Source organism: Pongo pygmaeus, chromosome 3, assembly GCF_028885625.2.
Source record: "Pongo pygmaeus isolate AG05252 chromosome 3, NHGRI_mPonPyg2-v2.0_pri, whole genome shotgun sequence".
NCBI lineage: Eukaryota > Metazoa > Chordata > Mammalia > Primates > Hominidae > Pongo > Pongo pygmaeus.
The window spans coordinates 91,137,776-91,157,059 of record NC_072376.2 but is presented as its reverse complement, the minus strand read 5'-3'; the positions used below and the strand labels follow the sequence as shown (position 1 = coordinate 91,157,059).

At 34.6% G+C, this 19,284-nt stretch overlaps 2 protein-coding genes across 8 annotated transcripts in view; one reads left to right on the top strand and one right to left on the bottom strand.

The window, feature by feature from the left end:
- PAQR3 (progestin and adipoQ receptor family member 3) overlaps positions 1-15,450 on the top strand; it is a 53,053-nt gene extending 37,603 nt beyond the window's left edge. For 4 of the 6 annotated variants that reach the window (XR_008502319.2, XR_010126077.1, XR_008502317.2 and 1 more), the window contains one exon: positions 14,160-15,450. The gene's annotated coding sequence lies outside the window, so the exon portion shown is untranslated. Of the gene's footprint in view, positions 1-13,320; positions 13,409-14,159 lie in introns of all 6 variants that reach the window. The other 2 variants (XR_008502313.2, XR_008502314.2) reach the window with 2 other exon arrangements.
- Positions 1-19,284, bottom strand: part of BMP2K (BMP2 inducible kinase) — a 142,136-nt gene that overhangs the window by 14,646 nt on the left and 108,206 nt on the right. Inside the window, exon 15 of one of the 2 annotated variants that reach the window (XM_054486538.2) lies at positions 14,185-14,295. The exons of the other annotated variant lie outside the window; for it this stretch is intronic. Coding sequence (XP_054342513.1) covers positions 14,185-14,295 — 111 coding nt within the window. The remainder of the gene's footprint in view (positions 1-14,184; positions 14,296-19,284) is intronic. 2 annotated transcript variants of the gene reach the window in all.

The window sequence follows — 19,284 nt, the reverse complement described above, 5'->3', positions numbered from 1 at the left end:
CTGGTAGTGGAAATCCTCACAAACAGGTTCTACATTTTAAAGGTTTCATTCAGCAGTTAAGAGAAAACTAGCATAACTCATTTAATCCTTTCAATTTTCTTATCAAGTAGCCAGTATTATCTCCAATTTAAGATAAATTTTACAAAAAGTTTGGGCTGGGCACAATGGCTCTTGCCTGTAATCCCAGCACTTTGGGAGGCTGAGGTAAGAGGCTTTCTTGAGGCCAGGAATTAGAGACAAGCCTTAGTAAGACCTAGTCTCTACAAAAAAAAATAATAATAAAATAAAATAAATAAAGTAGCTGAGAATGGTGGTGCACACCTATAGTCCCAGCTACTTGGGAGGCTGAGGGAGGAGGACTGCTTGAGCCCAAGAGGCCCAGGCTGTAGTAAGCCTATGATCATGCCACTGCACTCCAGCCTGGGCAACAGAGCAAGACTCTTATCTCAAAAAAGGAAAACAAGTTTGCCAATACTCAATATCAAATGGTTAATCTGTGATAGAACTAAGATTTTTAACTCAGGGTTTTATAATTCCAAAGTCAATGGTCTTTCTGATAAACCACACTACTAACATCAGTTTTGTAACCTGCCATAAAAGGCAAATATAATTCATGATAATTAAAATATCAACTTGTGGAATAAAACATAACATTTGCATACAGCAAACAGATTATTGATACAATTATTTGATTTTTGCATAAATGGATCATTATAAATTTAATTTTCCCAGAAATCAATGTTTAAAATTAAGAAGAGAAAAAACTAGACTTGATTCATTTTAAGACATAGTCTACCAAAATGTTATATTCAGCTAATCTTTCTAAAAGCCTGGAAATTATATCATAAACTAAGGCAACAAATAAATCAGAAAGATCATTTTTTGTGGCCAAAGGTAGGCCAGCTGACCGAACCAGACTGTGAATACATGAATTATCCTTAATTTCCTATCACAAACCTATTTACAGCTATTCCCAGTCTCAAGGAGAAAAATTTTTATGTCTTGTTAGACTCTCATTTTTCCATCTGTGCTACTGACTTTATCTCTCCAGAATACTGTTTATTCCTTCTCCTTCCTTCACTTTCAATCTTTCTATATACAGTTGAGCCTCGAACAATGAGGGGATTACAGGTGTCAACCTCCGACACAGTCAAAAATCCATGTGTAACTTTTAACTCCTCAAAAACTTAACTGCTAATAGCCTACTGTTAACCAGAAGCCTTGCTGATAACAGTCAACTAATAACATATTTTGAATGTTATATTATACACTATATTCTTAAAGAGAAAACAAAATGTCAATAATAAGATATTTACTACTAATTAAGTGAAAGTAGATCATCATAAAGGTCCTCATCCTCATCGTCTTCACATTGAGTAGGCTGAGGAGCAAAGAAGAGGGGTTGTTCTTGCTGTCTTAGGAATAGCAGAGGCGAAAGAAAATTAGTGTATAAAGGAATCCACACAGTTCAAACCCGTGTTGTTCAAGGATCAACTGTATATATCAACACTCACTCTCACATCATATAATTTTCTTGTCTTGCCCATATAAAATCTAAATTCTTCCCTTAATCCTTACCTACCTACCTTTCTCTGTTCTCAGTACAGCTGGACTCTTCGAAAGAATAATCCGTTGCTAATATCTCAACTTCTTCAACTCTCATTCACTTCTCAAATCCACTGCAATCAGGATTCCAACCGTATTATTCTTGCCAAGATAAAATAATTATTAAATGCTAAACCTAATGGACTATTTCCAGTCACCCTAACCCTGTAACCCTGTGGACATTTCAAAAGATATGCTCAATCCTTTGGGGGGAAAAAAAAAATTCTTTCTTCAGCTCTCCTGTACCTCTCCTGTTTCTATGGTCCTTCTTTTTCTATCCCTTTTCTTATCTCCTTTGTCTTGCCTCTTCACTGTTAGAATTAACCTGAATTTTCTTCTTCTCATCCCTCTTCTAGTCTCTTCTAACTGGCATGAACTACCACTTTCTTGATGGTAAACCCAATGGCCAAGATTTCTGTCTTGGATGTCTTCTTTTGTGTCTAAATGCCTACTAAAAAGATTCCAATTCCCCCACAGACAACTCAAACTCAACCTATGTGAATGTGAACTCTTTTCTTGACCTACCCTATATTCTCCCTTTCTAGAAAAGAACTTCACCAATTTTGCCAAAACAAAAATCTGCTAATCATTTTAGATTCCTCTCTTTCCTTCAAGGTCCCCTGCTCCCTCCCATGTGGTTACTAAATCCTATATATTCTGCCCCTCTAAATCTCTCTCAGGCTGTTATTTCAAGCATGGAGTCTTTTGCAATAGACTTATTTTAAGAGAAGGGGTCTCACTATGTTGCCCAGGCTGGAGTGCAGTGGCTATTCATAGGCATGATCCCACTACTGATCAGCACAGGAGTTTTGACCTGCTCTACTTCCAACCTGAGCCAGTTCACCCTTCCTTAGGCAACCTGGTGGTCCCCCTCGCTTCCAGGTCACCATATTGAGGTCCAACTTAGTGCAGACACAGGATCAGCATAGCGCATTGCAGTCCAGAACTACTGGGCTCAAGCAGTCCTCTCGCCTAAGCCTCCCGAGTAGCTGGGACTACAAGCACATGCCACTGCACCAGCTGCAATAATCTTTTAATCACTACTTCTCAAACGTGAAGTAGTGAAGCAATAGGTTTATTTCTTATTTTTGTTAATAATTCCCAATTCACATTGTCCAAGTGATTCAACACATATAAAGTTATTTCTCACTTGCTTTCGATTTCTGTAGTCATTTTGTTGCAGACCACACTTGAGGAGCAATGGTTTTTTTTTTTTTTTTTTTTTTTTTTGAGATGGAGTCTCCCTCTGTCGCACAATGGAAGGACTTTAAATAGGAAAGGAATATGATTAGATATACAGTCTAGAAAGATTACAGTCTTTCCAGTGTAATCTTTCTAGACCGTATATTTAATCATATTCCTTTCCTGTTTTAAAGTCCTTCCATTTCTGCCTATTACCTCCACTGTCTCCATATCATGATAGCCCCTGCCAACCTCTCCAGTTTAATTTAATATATCATAACTATTATTGCTAACATCCTGAAGTTCTTCAAGAATCATACACTAGAATCTAAAATAAACAATACACTTTATTGTAGCTTATAAAATGGCCCAGCATTGGACTGACAATTTGTAAATGTTATGTTCTAACAAATATTTGCTCTATGTAATGTAATGTTTCCCAATCCTACACTCAGTTTAACTTCCTATTAGATAATAAAGCCCATGGGGTGGGTCTAGGGTCTTTGGGAGCATTGAGGAAGTTCACCAAACCTAATACTGCCATCCTCAAATACCTGCAATTCTCTGAACATACTGAATTGTCTTAGAACTTTGCTCACAGCTGTTGTCTCTGCTCTGAATGCCCTCTTCATTCCTATAAGTTCACATGCATTCATTTCTCAGGGCTTACCATAAGTAACATCTCTCTCATGAAGCCTTCCTCATTTCCCAATCCCAACTCAACCAGAATAAAGCAACTCTCTCCTTTGTGCACCAAGAGAATAATTTATCTATTGTAGCATTTGCATCTTAATTGCATGTAGTTTTCATGACTCTCTCAACCTAACCAATCGCGAAGTCCTTGAGAGGCAGGGGCTGTAATCTTTATAATAATCCTTTTAGATTTTCAGATAAAACTCTATCCAGTAATAGAAATAGCTCCTAAATTAACTTCTGAGACTATGACCATATTAATCAAGGCTGGGAAATTAGAAGGTAGAAGAAATAAGAGGCACCAATGCAAATATAAATTAAAACAAATTATCTGTACATCGTAGGATACTTAGCGCTATAAAAAATGCTATGAAAACACAGAAGTAGCAAGAAAAATGCTAATATAATGATGAGATTGTGTTTTTCCTATATTATTCAAAGTTTTATGATATAGTTAATTTTTCATTATAAATTTTTAATTCAATTATAGCACAGACACATTTGTACATTGCTACATAATCCTCACTTCCATCATTTTAAAAACAGCACTAAATTTTAATTACTAAATAAGCCATAATTTAATATTTCACCTAATATTGGATATTTAGGGTGCTTTAAATTTTGTTTCTACAACTAATGTTGTACTGAACATTTTTATAGCTGCACTTTTCCCCAAGATGTTATTTTCTTAAGGTAAGTTCCCAGAAATAAGGCTTAAAAAAAATCAAAAAACATTTTCTTAAGCTGCTCTCAAAAAAAAGTCTTAACAATTTATGCCATCAGCAATATCTTATGTTAATTTTACTCCACATTTTAAGCATTTTATATATATATATTTTATATATTATATATTATATATTTTATATATTATATATTATATATTATATATTTTATATATATATTTACATATTTTATATATATACATAAAATCATACTAAATTGTATTTACTTACCAGCTCCATTGTACATTTTCCCCTAAGCAATATATTTCAAGAGAGGAAACTATCAAAACTCTAAGATTAAGTTTCCCAAGTAAATGAGCATTTTTTGAAAACTTCCAGTGTGAGCATAAATCAGTGTATTCATTCTGTAGGCCCATCTAGCAATAAATCCATTCTGTAAATGTACATGCTCTTGGCCATTAGTCCTCCTCTAGGAATAATGTCATGTGCCAAATGTTCATGTGTAAGGATATTCACTAAAGAATTATTTAAAATATTTCAAACTCTTCTTGATGGATTTGCAAAAGCAGCAGCAAAGAAATATTGTGATAAAAAAGTTTAAATATTAAAAATTTAACAACTTCTAGAAATTCCCATAAAATTAAAAAGATAATTCATTTGTAAAAATCAAGTAGACATATTAGTCTGACAGTTGAGATCTCACTGCACTGCATTCACCATGTATAATAATCATGACAAAATCTAACATTTCCTGAAAAACTATGTGCCAGTCACTTTTTGTGCTTCACAAATATTTTTCTTATTAATCACTAAAAACCCTGAGTCACATGTTATGGAATATTACCCCCATTTTATAGATGAGGAAACATACACACAGCAAGCAGGTGATTTGCCTGGGTCAAACGCTATCAATAGACTTTAAACTGAACCCAGATAATTTTAACTTCAAGAATTTACTCATATAATTTTTAAATATAAGTTCAATTAAATGTTATTTCTGATCCCTACTTTTTCAATACACATGCTTTGAGTATTTTTTCATAATATAGGCATTTGTATAAAAAATGCCAAAATTTGATAGTTTGATCATTGGCTCACCAAGCCCAATATTCCATCTCTGGCAGTGACAGTAGGATTATTAGTTGTGAGAAAAATGAATGTCATTTATAATCTTGGCTGCAAAAAAGTTAGGTTATAGATTCATAAAGGTAAGGAAAGAAAATTAAAAGCACCCTATGTTTCAATTAATTAAACACTGTAATTGGACTTGGCAGGATGGCTCACGCCTGTAATCCCAGCATTGTGGGAGGCCAAGGCAGGATTGCTTGAACCCAGAAATTTAAGATCAGCCTGTTCAACACAGCAAGACCTTGTCTCTACTAAAAATTAAAAAATTAGCTGGGCGAGGTAGCTTCTGCTTGTAGTCCAGGCTTCTTAGGAGGCTAAGGTGGGAGGACTGCTTGAGCTCAGGAGTTCAAGGTTGCAGTGAACCGTGATCATGCCACTGCACTCCAGCCTGGGCAAAAAAGCAAGATGCTGTTTCAAAAACAATAACAACAAAAACTGTGTTCATATAAAAATTAGAGTACAATTGGCAATTTTCTGATATTTTTCTTTAACAATAGATATGAGCTAAATTCCCATCTACATCCCAACTTCCATTAATAAATCTATAGATCCATCTTCTTATTTTTTCCCAAGTCTCACTTTCAACTTTTATTTCATTACCTCTTTTTTTTTTTTTAAGCGTCAGTTCTTTTATTTCTTCTAGTATCATTTACTTCAAGGGAATCCTCAATGTTAAGTATTTTTTAAAATTTTATCCTAAACCCTCTGGGATTTCAACCTTTAATCAAAACACTTTTTGAAATTTGTGAGAAATTAGAAAAATTATAAACTATGTGGCAAATTCAGCATATCAAAATGTGTGAAATGCAGCTAAACTGTGTTTGAAAAGAAATCTGTAACTTAAACCCTACGCTTTAAAAAGATCAGTGTAAAATTAAATACAGGTGTACGTTTTTGTATTGTGCCAGACTTCACTGTATTTCCAAGATTGACTTTTTAAAAAAATTAAAACTCTGTAGCAAGCCTATGTTGAACAAGTCTATCACTGCCATTTTTTTAAGAGCATGTGATTACTTTGTGTCTCTATGTCACATTCTGGTAATTCTTACAATATTTAAAACTTTTTCATTATTATTATATCTGTTATGGTGACCTGTGATCAGTGATCTTTGATGTCACTACTGCAATTGTTTTGGGCTCCACAAACTGAGCCCATACAAGACAGCAAACTTAACTGATAAATGTTTATATGTGTTCTGACTGGTCTACCGACCAGCTGTTCCGTGTCTCTCTCCCTTTCCTTGGGTCTCCCTATTCCCTGAGACACAACAATATTGAAATTACGCCAATTAATAACCCCACAATGGCCTCTAAGTGTTCAGGTGAAAGGAAGAGATGCATTTGTCACTCTAAATCAAGAGTTAGAAATGACTAAGCTTAGAGAGGAAAGCATGCTGAAAGCTGAGATAGGCCAAAAGCTAGGCCTCTTGCACCAGTTAGCCGAGTGATCACAAAGGAAAAATTATTGAAGGAAATTAAAAGTGATACTCTAGTGATCAGTGATGAATGATAAGAAAGCAAAACAACGTTACTGCTGATATGGAGATAATTTTAATGGTCTGGACAGAAGATCAAACCAACCACTGCATTCCTGTAAGCCAAAGCCTTAATCCAGAGCAAGGCTCTAACTCTCTTCAATCCTATGAAGGCTGAGTGAAGTGAGAAACCTGCAGAAGAAAAATCTGAAGCTAGTAGAGGTTGGATCATAAGCTGTAAGGAAAGAAGCCATCTCCAGAACATATAAGTACAGGTAACGCAGGAAGTGTAACAAGTTATCCGGAAGATTTCACTAAGATCACTGATGAAGGTGGCTACACTAAACAACAGATTTTCAATACAGACAAAACAGCCTTCTATTTGAAGATGCCATCTAGGACTTTTAGAGCTAAAGTAAGTCCATGTCTGGCTTCAAAGATTCAAAGGACAGACTGACTCTCTTGTTAGGAGCTAATGCAATTGGTGACTTTAAGTTGAAACCAATGCTGACTTGCCATTCCAAAACTTCTAGGCCCTTAAGAACTATGCTAAAACTTCTCTGTTTGTGTTCTATAAATGAAATAACAAAGCCTGGATGACATCACATCTGTTTCCAGCATAGTTTGCTGATTATTTGAAACTGACTCTTGAAATCTACTGCTCAGAAAAGATTCCTTTCAAAATATTCCTGCTCATTGACAATGCACCTGTCACCCAAGAGCTCTGATGGAGAAGTACAAGAAGATTACTGTTGTTTTCATGCCTGCTAAAATAACATCCAATCTGCAGCCCATGGATCAAGCAGTAATTGTGTCTTTCAAGTCTTATTAGCTAGGCGTGGTGGCTCACACTATAATCCCAGCTACTCTGGAGGTTGAGGTGAGAGGGCTGCTTGAGGCCAGGAGTTCAAGACGAACCTGGGCAATATAGTGAGACCTGAACTCTAAGGAAAACTTTAAAGAATTTCGCAAGTGTTGTAGTGCGTGCCTATAGTCCCAGCTACATGGGAGGCTGAGGCAGGAGGATCACTGGAGCCCAGGAGTTCGAGGCCACAGTGAGTTACAATCATGCCACTGCATTCCAGCTGGAAGACAAAGCAGGACCCATTTTTAAAAGTCTTATTATTTAAGAAATACATTTCATAAGGCTGTAACTGTTATAATGAATTCTCTCATGAATCTGTGCAAAGTAAACTGAAAACCTGAAAAGAATTCACCATTCTAGATTTCATTAAAATCATTCGTGATTCATGAGAACAGGTCAAAATATCAACATTAACAAGACTCTGGAAGTTGACTCCAACCCTCATGGATGATTTTGAAGGGTTTAAGATTTTAGTGAAGGAAGTAACTGCAGACGTCACGGAAAGAGCAAGAGAACTAGAAATGGAACCTAAAAATATGACTGAATTGTTGCAGTCTCGTAATCAAACTGGAACAGATGAGGAGTTGCTTATGCTTGAGCAAAGAAGTGGTTTCTTGAGATGGAATCTGTTCCTGGTGAAGATGCTGTGAACACTGTTGAAATAACTCAAAGAATTTAGAATATTACATAAACATAATTCATAAAGCAATGGTATGGTTTGAGGGAATTAACTCCAATTTTGCAAGAAGTTCTACTGTGGATTAAAAAATTATATCAATCAGCATTACATGTACAGAGAAGTCTTTCATGAAAAGAAGAGTCCATTGATTTTGCAAACTTAATCATTGTCTTATTTTAAGAAATCACCATAGCCACCCCTTCTTTCAGCAACCACCACCCTAATCCGTCAGCAGCCTTCAATACTGAGGCAAGACCTGCCACCAGCAAAAAGATTACAACCAGCTGAAGGTTCAGATGATCTTTAGCATTTTTTATCAATAAGTTATTTTTAAATTATGGTATATAATTCTTTTAGAGATAATATTATTGCATACTTAACAGATTACAGTACAGCGTAAATATAACTTTTGTATGCACTGGGAAACAAAAAAATGTGTGTCCCTCTCTTTATTGCAAAATATTCACTTTTTGTAGTGGTCTGGAATGGAACCTGCAGTATCTCCAAAGTATGCTTGTATTTAAATCTTGCTTAAGAAGCTAGAGAAAAGAGTAGCAAATTGTTCCTGAAATAGGTAGACGAAAACATAAAAATTTTAGCATATATCAATAAATAAAGAGCAGATAAAGTCGAAAGTTGGTTCTTTAAAGAGATTAATACCTTAGCAAGTTTGATAAAAAGGGGAAAACACAAATTACTACTATTAGGTATAAAAAAAGAATATCAGAATAGATCCTCCACATTTTGAAATGATGATACTGGAACATTATTAAAAACTTCATATCAATAAAACCCAGTATCTCAAGTGAAATGTACAAATTTCTTTAAAAATATAAATTTCCAAATTTACAATGTAAGAAAACTGAACATCTAAACGGCCCTATAACTATTAAAGATATTAAATACGTAATTAAAAACCTTTTCACAAAGGTAACTTAAAGCCCAGTTTGCTTCACAGGTGAATTCTAAATATTTAGGAAAAAAAAAATACATCATACACTAACTCTTACAGAAAGTAGAAGTAACATTTCCCAATTCATTTTACGAGACCAACATAACTCTCAAACAAAAGCCTGACAAAGATTACAAGGAAAGAAAACCAAAGTTCAATATCCTTCATGAATAAAACATCCTTTCAAAGACTGAAAACAGCAATATTTTTTATAAAAGAAATCATGGTCAACTAGGGTGTTTCCAAGAAATTCAGTGTCGGTTTGGCATTTCCCACTAGTCTCATCCTTCCCCACTTCTCCATCACATTTTAGATTCAGTAATCTGTATCAAACTAAAGGATTTCTCAAGCCTGGGAAACACTGTATCTAATAAGCAAACTTCTTTACATCCTTCAGGTCTCAGTTTAAGGCTACCTTCTCTGGGAAGAAAATAATTTACAATAATTTGCTGAAACTCTTAGAGTGAAAGATAAAGAGAAGAAAAGGTGTGGCAAAATGTGCAAAACCAAAGTATCCTCAGACAAATTAAAATATACTGCATCCAATAATATGTTATTTGCAATCAGAAATAATGTCTGTAATATAAAGCCAAGTAAATTTCTAAGATGCAAATATAAAAGATGAAGAGCTAGAAAACAGAGGAGAACAAAATTTAAATTAGAGGTTCAATCCAAAAGGCACAATATCCTAGTAAGAGGACTGATTTTAAAAGAAGAAAGTCCAGAAAGAGGAAGAAAAAATTACCAAAGCATATAAAGCAAGAAAATACAAGTTTCCAGGCTAAGTAAGGCCCACTAGGTCCCCAGCACAATGAATAAAAGGTACAACATCTTGAATATTCAGAACAAGTTAATACAGATGCTAAAAATGTCCATGGTGGGGTAAGAAAGGAGGAAGAGAAGGAGGAGCAGGAGTAAGAAAAAGAGGAAGAAGAAGAAACCCACCACAGTTCACACATAAAGGATCAGAAAAGAGAATAATATCAGATTTTTCAACAGAAATATGAGAAGCTAAAATACTATGAAGCAGTGCCTCTTAAAACTCACAGGGAAAATTATATCTAACCTAAAATTATTTGCCCTGCCAAATTATCAATCAGGTATCAGTTTAGGGAAAATACAAACTTTTAGGCAGCAAAGTTTATTTTGTATTTATTTTTGTAGAGACAAGGTCTCACTATGTCACCCAGACTGGTCTTAAACTCTTGGCCTCAAGCAAGCAATCCTCCCACCTGACTCCCAAAATGCTGAAATTAGAGGCATGAGCCACCCCACCTAGCCCAGGCAGCAAGGCTTAGAACTTCCTCTCATGCATATTTTCTCAAGCAACAACTAGAGGAGTTGCTTTACTAACAAACCAAGAAAAAGGACGAGAAGAGCTCCAGGAATTTCCATAAAGATTGGTGGGAAAAATACTAGAATTGTTAAGTGTGTGGCAGCTCCAGAAAGCAACCAGTTCTGATTGCAGAGCTCCATGAGAGATGTAATGAAGAATGAAAATGATAGCCACCTTAAACTGGGAGGAAATTTACACTTCTAAATGAAGATTAATCAATGATAGGGTACATAAAAAACTAAGCAAACAAAAAACATAGTGATTATAAACACAGTAATTAACTCCAGGAAAAACAAAGACAGGAAATGTGATCATGGGATAATAAACCTCAGTGGTGACAAATATTTACATATTAAAAAAATGTAGACGCTGAACACTGAATCAACCAAAAACTGTGTCAAAAACATGCTGGATGTAAGGACAGGACACGTGTGTGTGTGTGTGTGTGTGTGTGTGTGTGTGCGCGCATGATTGTGTATGTGTGAGGCGGATAAACTGTAAAATATCTAAATAAAAAAAATCTCATTTTCCATAATAGAAAGTCCATAGCTATTGTTTTAAAAAGTGCAGACGTAAGAAATAGCATAATTAGCATGATATATTAAAATGCCAGAAGTGAAAAATTACCTCTAAGGAGTTTAAGTAGGAAAAGGAGACTGGGAGGGAACAGGAAGGGAAGTGATTTTTTTTTTTCATTTCAAATCTTGTTAAATCTGACTTTTTAAACTATATACATACTTTAATAAAGTTTCAATTTACAAATTACTTTGTAAGATTATGAAAAACTGCAGAAAAAAGTATATACTAATCTATTACAGTATCAAAGTTGAGGTTAAAAGTTTTCACAGAAACTTTTTCTTTTAAAATAAAAAGAGCACAATTCCTAATAAAACCAGTGTAAGGAACACTAGATTCAGGACAGTGGCTCTTAAATGAACATTAGCATTAGACTTAAAACTTAACTAAGTTCTTACAAGCATTCTTCTGCATAAATTCATTTTATTCTCAAGTAGCATTCTCTATATGGTTTACTAAAAATTAAATTCTGTTTAGTAATTGTCAACTCTCAAATTCAAATAAGATGGCTTATCACATATACTTATCATTCTGTATTGTATATATACACATACACCTGGGAGTAGTTTTTTGCCTTTCTTGGGTCCTAGTCCTAGAAATCTCCAGATGCTTTTTCAGTCTCACAACGCTAGTAGAGTGTATTTTCACTGGATAGAACTCCTTTTTCCAACTTTTTCCTAAAGTTTATAGGGAGGTTAATTCTTGTTTCAGTAGGTTCAATTATTTTGCTATTAAAGAAAAATGAATGTCCCCAAATACGTTTTTACCTAAAAATTATACATGACAAAGTATTTCAAAGCTTTATAATAAGTAGCAATATATTTAGATTTAACTTAATATTTTAGATCTGACATATATCAAATTAACAGTGCTAATATTGCACAGTGATCACTTTTTCTTCTTTCTCAGGAGATGCATTTCTCCTATGACCATACTCTCCTTTATTCCAGTCTATATACTTAATTTTTTCATAACCAAACCAGTCCAATATTTATGTTCACACTGTTTAAAAAGATTTCTTTAAAAGGCAGCATTTATATTAAGGGGCTTTTTTTTTTTTTTTTTTTTTTTTTTTGAGACAGAGTCTCACTCTATCGCCCAGGTTGGAGTGCAGTGGCACGATCTCGGCTCACTGCAAACTCCACCTCCCGGGTTCACCCCATTCTCCTGCCTCAGCCTCCCGAGTAGCTGGGACTACAGGCACCCGCCACCACACCAGGCTAATTTTTTGTATTTTTAGTACAGGTGGGGTTTCACCGTGTTAGCCAGGATGGTCTTGATTTCCTGACCTCGTGATCCGTCTGCCTCGGCCTCCCAAAGTGCTAGGATTACAGGCGTGAGCCACCGTGCCCGGCCCATTAATGGGCATTTTTTTAAGGCCACTGTCCTAAATCTAAGGAATATGAATTTTTATAGATAGTCATGATTTTTTTCCGTACATTCAATGAACAGTATTAGGTACCTACTGGGTTGTATACTGGGCAGGATTCAAAGATAGACAATTCATATTTCCCACCCTCAATAAGCTTAAAATCTAATATAAATACCCATAGTAAACAGTTAAACAAAATAGCAGCAATCAAGCTCAAACCTGTGAACATGTTGCGAAGTACAAAATCTTTAGGCCAACCTCAAAATAAGGGTGTCCAGAGAAAAGACCAATCACTGAAGCTTACTTCAGTTCTCCTAACTCTACTATTCATTTCCCCAGGGTTCTTTCAGATGCTATTAAACAGCAGAGAAGTAGTTGTATAGGTCCATGCAAACCTGAAAAGGATAATGCAATTCCTAACAGAAGATGTAAAAGAGCTAGTACTGAAACTGCTTTCTGCCACACAGAGATCAGTATCTCAAGTCACTGAATACTATGTTCTTGAGAACTGATAATGACTATTTTGAGTTATTATAATTTTAGAAAGTAATAATTCCATTACCCAGGGTATTGGGGGTATAAGGGAACACATTTATGCAGAATAAGTAAACAGACACAGTAAGCTACGTTCCCCAGTTAATTATGTCATTTATGAAAAAGAAAACTTGAAAGCAGCAAACAGAAAATAGCAAGAATAGGAACTGTTTTTAATAAATGTCAAAGAGAAAAATATGGAGTATGAAAGCAACGAAAAGACTATCTTGTATATTCCAGATAACCAAACAAGTCTGAATGTTGAAAAGCTGTTCAATATACTCAGCAGAAATCCTAAACACTCAATTCTTCTTTTGGCTTTACATTTGTAAGTTTTTCTTTTGTTGTTAATCCTGTAGTTTTCAAATGGTGTTACATATGTAACTTGCCTGAGTGAGAAACAAAAGGAACAGAACTGAAGAACATGGCGGACAGTTACCATGAATATATTGAACTTTTACCTTCTAATAAAGCATAACTTCTTCTAACATATTTCCCTTTGCCAAGATTAAAACTCTTGTTTTCCACTATAACCATACATACATGAAAATTCATTTATGCCAATGCACAATCCTATTCCATCCTAGTATCTTCCAAGTGTTAACTGGGTAATTTGAAATTATTACTGAAAATTTTTAACAGTGAAAAACATCAATATTTAAATTCTGGATTGAAATCAAAAGAGGGATATAAGAAGAAAAGAGTAGCTAAAACAAAGTGATTGTGACAAATACAAAATTATTAATACTTTTAAAATGCATCTACAAGAGAGCACGTACAAACTAGGAAAATATCAAATTTTTAAGCAAAAGCCAAGTATAAAAATATCTTTAAATATTTTTTCAATAGTATCCAATAATAAAGATGAAAAGAAGCAGTTATGTTTCTATTGTATAAATCAGCATTTTTCTATGTTGGCAAAGATACAACTGAATAATAACTCAATGCAAAGAACATCATTAAGAAGAGTAGGATGGCTAAAGGTTAAAATATTTTCTACTTTCTGTAGCTATCATCAGAGTCTTAACTTCCACTTTATAAGATTTTGCTGTTGTTCTTGTGTGTTTTATTTGTGACAGTGATGATGTTACATGTGTAACTTGCCTGAATGAGAAATGAAAGGAACAGAACCAAAAGGATCTTCTGGAGGATGGTTATGTGGAGCAGAAAGTGACTCTACATTCTTATCTGAGGATGCTCTCTCCTCGAGCCTATCTGCAAAAATAAGATGAAACGAAATAAAAAATGAAATGAAATAAAAATGATCTTTAAATTAAAAAGTGATATACAATATAAATAAAAGTGAAAATTAAAGCACCAGCCTTTTTGAAAAACATTAGGTTCAGAATCTATCATTGTAAGTATTAGGGAGTAGTCCTGAATTTAATACATATTTGTTGCCGCAAAAGCAAGTTTAACAATATAATCCGTGATAGGTTTCACTAAATACAATTAACCTAATAATAAACTTAGTCTGATTCATTTAAATACTACTTGTCCTCAACTTTTGGGCCTGAACTCAAACCCAGCTAAACAAACAGAGACATATTTGACAGACAGTCTCCAAAAATAAATTTAGAAAAAAATCTTGCAAATGGTCATTCATCCATAAAGTAGGTAAATCTTACTTCTCAATAGCAATAAAAAGTAATTCACTATATTTTACTTTTTTGTTCATTTTTTTATACTACTTTGTATTATCAAACCATTCTCTCTCTCACACACACACACACACAAACACACATCCCCCCACATACACTCACAAAAACTTACAAAAAACAGAGTTTATTGATTCATCCAACAAGTAAATTTGAGTATCTACTATGTGCCAATATGCCAGGCACTATTCTAGGCAACTGGCATGTAATGTCAAACAAAACAAAGGCCCCTGCCCTTATGCAGTTTATATGCTAGTGTGGAAAAAACAAATAATAGGCAATAAGCATAATAAGAAATGTATATGGTGCATTAAAAGCTATAGAGAAAAATGTAGTGCAGGGAAACAGGAATTGAGGGAGTGGGTAGAGGTTTTAGTAATAGAGTGATTCTATTAGTCACTAGGTAAGAAAAGACTTGAAGGAGGCAAGGGAGTGAATATCTAGGAAAGAACAATCAGGCAGAGAAAGAGCTGGAGCGAAGACTCTAAGGCAAGAGGCCCGGTGTGTTTTGAGTTGATATATCCTGACTCCCTAGTAATGATTATCTTTTCCTTGCTCTTAAACTCTCCATATAGGTCAGGGATGGGGGCTCACACCTATAATCTCAGCACTCTGGAAGACCAAGGCAAGACGATTTCTTGAAACCAGCCTGAGCAACACAGTGAGATGACTTTTTTCACCAAGCATGTAATAAAATTTGAATCTCTCCCGATCTTTACAGAATGTTAACTTCATAATATTCTGTAACAGTCAACAACACATTACTTTCAGAATGCAAAAATACTACTAAAAATTGAGGCTGCAGTGAGGCAAAACTGTACCACTGCATTCCAGCCTGGATGACAGAGAGACCCTGTCTCTAAAACCAACAACAAAAAAAACTCTCCACATAGTAGAAACATACTAGTTGAGAACGTCCTGATTTTTGTAGGATGTCTCTCTAGCCTCTGATTCTTGGCAATCAAAATTCTATTTGAGACTCATTCTACCTCCTTTCCAGATATTTCAAGCATTTCTACCAGCAGACCTTCGGTCCATAGCCATTTGAAAAAATCCAAATCATGTTTAGACTGACCTATATTCCAAGAATTCCATGGTAAGCTGTACTGGTTTCAACTGAGTTCTAAGGGACTGCAGTGTAGGGGAGGCGGAACAAGTAGAATCGGAATTCCCTAAAAATGACTTTTAATTTTGGAGTGAAGCAAAAAGCCCCAAGTTCAAGCAGCATCTCTTCTAACAGTGCTTTTTACATTTAATGTACATTTCAGTTACCTGGGGATTTGTTAAAATGTAGACTCTGATGGGATGAGTTTCGTGAGGATCCTGACATTCCACACTTCAACTAGCCCCCAAGTGATACTGATACTGCTGTCCAAGAAGTACACTCTTGAATAAACAAGGCCCTAGAGTCTATAATATTCTAAATATAAGTACTCCTATAGGCAACTAATTCTTTCAAAACGTTTATGACAATGGGACAATTACCAGCTCTTACAGCTAAGATGAACTCTGCAATATCTACGTAAAACTTTGGATTGTTTAAATTTTTACTTAAAATTTTGTTGAAACACTATTAAACATTTTGTTGAGGCACTAATATTGAGTTACTAAATACATCTGACAATTGTTTTATGAACAAACAAAACTTCCTAAACTTAAGTGCTACTTTTCAAATCCAACACTGCACTGGTTAACAATGAAAATTTATTTTGCGTATTATTTTTCAAGATATTAACTGTATACTTAATGCAGGAAATCAGTAACAAATGCTCATTTTACTAAAAACTTTTTATTATTTTGTTGTCAAAACACCCATTAAAGAGAAGCTAGTCCCATAACATCTTTCTGCAAAAGGCTGAAGAATAATTTATATAACGAAGGGTCCCTAACTTATTGTGGTGGGAGGCCGCAATCAAACCTTAAGGTGAGGATTAAGATTCACTGAGTCATAGAGATTACACGTGGTTACCTATTTATTCAGGCCCTGAATGCATTTATGGAGGAACTGTAAAACCAGTAATTATGCCTTGTATCAGAATCCACCTGGACTCCCCCACTCTTCTCCATTTCCCAAATTCCTGTGTATAAAGCACTGAGGACAGAGTAAAGAGGGGGTGAAAAAGAACAAATGGAAGAGACTGACTCAGAATGATAACGACAGCATGTCAATATCCAAGGGCCCTCATTCCTGAAAATTAAGACCAAAAGTATAAGTACTTAGGTCTGAATTAGAAACAGACTATTTGCCTCAACCATCTGCATCATAACTGCTAGGATTCCTGTATAAAATGTAGTTACCTGGACCCAGCCGTAGACTTGATTCATTAGGTCTACTTGATTCATTAGGTAGTAACTTAGGAATCTGCAATTTTATATACTCTCTGTTTTTATTTTTGTTTTATGTTTTGAGACAGGGTCTCACTCTTTCACCCAACCTAGAGCGCAGTGGCATGATCATGGCTCACTGTGGCCTCAACCTCTCAGGTTCAAGCGATCCTCCAATCTCAGCCTCCCAAGCTGCTGGCACTACAGGCACAGGCCACCACGTTCACTAATTTTTTATTTTTTGTAGAGATAAGCTCTATGTTGCCGAGGCTGGTCTCAAACTCCTAGACTCAAGCAATCCTCCCAAAGTGCTGGATTACAGGCGTGAGCCACCACACCCAGCCTCTCAGCACGTTTGTTTGTTTGTGAGACAGAGCCTTGCTGTTTCACCCAGGCTGTAATACACCGGCATGATCTTGGCTCACTGCAACCTCTGCCTCCCAGGCTCAGCCTCTGGAGTAGCTGGGACTACAGGCACACCATACTTGGCTAATTTTATTTTTTTAATTTTTTGTAGACACGAGGTCTCACTATATTGCCCAGGCTAGTCTTGAACTCCTGGCCTCAAGCAATCCTCCCACCTCAACTTCCAAATTAGTAGGATTACAGGCATGAACCACCACACCTGACCCTCTCCACGTATTTAAACCACTACTATACTAATGAGTCCCAGCTTATAAAACTGAAGTTATCACTAAGGTTCTTTAAATCTTCATGCACTGGTATATTACATCCATCAGTCTGTGGTAAATTTATGGTAAGTACATAAACAGTACTGTGAAATTATGACAAAACTATACACATTATCATGTAGAGGGTAACTTATTTTTATATATGGGTCCCTATAAATAAAAATATGGAAGATACTGCTCTATGCAAAGTTCATTTATCAAGTTATTTCAAAATAGGAATCAGAATAAATTCATTGTAAAATGAATAATGTTATTGTTCCACAAAACACAGAATCAACTTTTCAATGGAATTTTTAAAAAATCATTTATGTTTCTAAAGTTCACATGAAAATGTGAGTCTCAGGACACAAAATACAAAAGGAATATACACATTAATTTTGTAATTATTAATTACCTACAAATAAAATCTAATGAAATGGTTATGTGGAACTACTTTGTAAATACATAGTCAACCCTAAAATGTTTTTAATTACATTTTCAAAAGACTGGTTTTCTTTAGATTAGAACAAAGCTTGATTATCCAATATGAGAAACTTACCTCCTGCCTTCACAAAAGAATTATGTTGGTGAATAAAGACAGTATCTTTTCAAGAATTTTAACTGATACAGATAGCAAAAATATAGGATTTTAAAATCCTAGAATCAAAGTATATTCCATAATATTATCACGAAATTAAAATAGTCTACAAAGTTAATTCTGCTGCTTATATGGATAATGGTGTAAAAGGCTAAAAGGTTAATGAAAAACTCCTGAAACTGGTCTAATATATTTGAAAAGCTCTGTTATTCTACACTGAAGGAACAGTAATAGTTCTGAATTTGCTACAAAAGGTGAGGGTCAATATTTTACAATAAACTATAGATTCAGATGCTTACAGCCATTATTCTGTGGCTTCATAGGTAAAACAACAACATTCAGTAGAATTTATAAAGCAATCATAATCTTTAGTATCTTCTATTTTTCCTTTTAGTTATTTTGATCCAATTTTAAGCAGAAACAAATCCACCATCAATAAATGAAATATATTTCATGAAGTAATAGTTTTAATTAACAGGTATAACTATACAACTATTTGCACAAATATGTTAATAATTTCCCCAAAGCAAGCATCTATGTTCTAATTACTGTTTAATGTATTAAATATTATGACAATTTTAAATTGTCATATTAAATATTAAAATACTAAAATATTATGACAAATTGCTAAAGTTTACATACTACTCTGGATGTTCTGGTACAAAAAATTAAAGTACAAACTTAAATTTTAAAAAATATCATTCAGACAAGCTTTATTATTAATGCTTAAATTTGATTTAATGTTTTGTTCTTACTAAAATTAAGAACAAGTAAAACAATTCTAAACCATAAATAGTATTCATTTATAGTGAAGGGTGAAAGCAAGAAGAATCTAGTTTATTTTACATATTAAATCCCTTTGCCTACTATATGAAATCAACTGTTTTCTTAAAGATCACTAAAAAGAAGTTACCAATTAGTAATATTTTAGAATTTTGATATCTCAAAATAC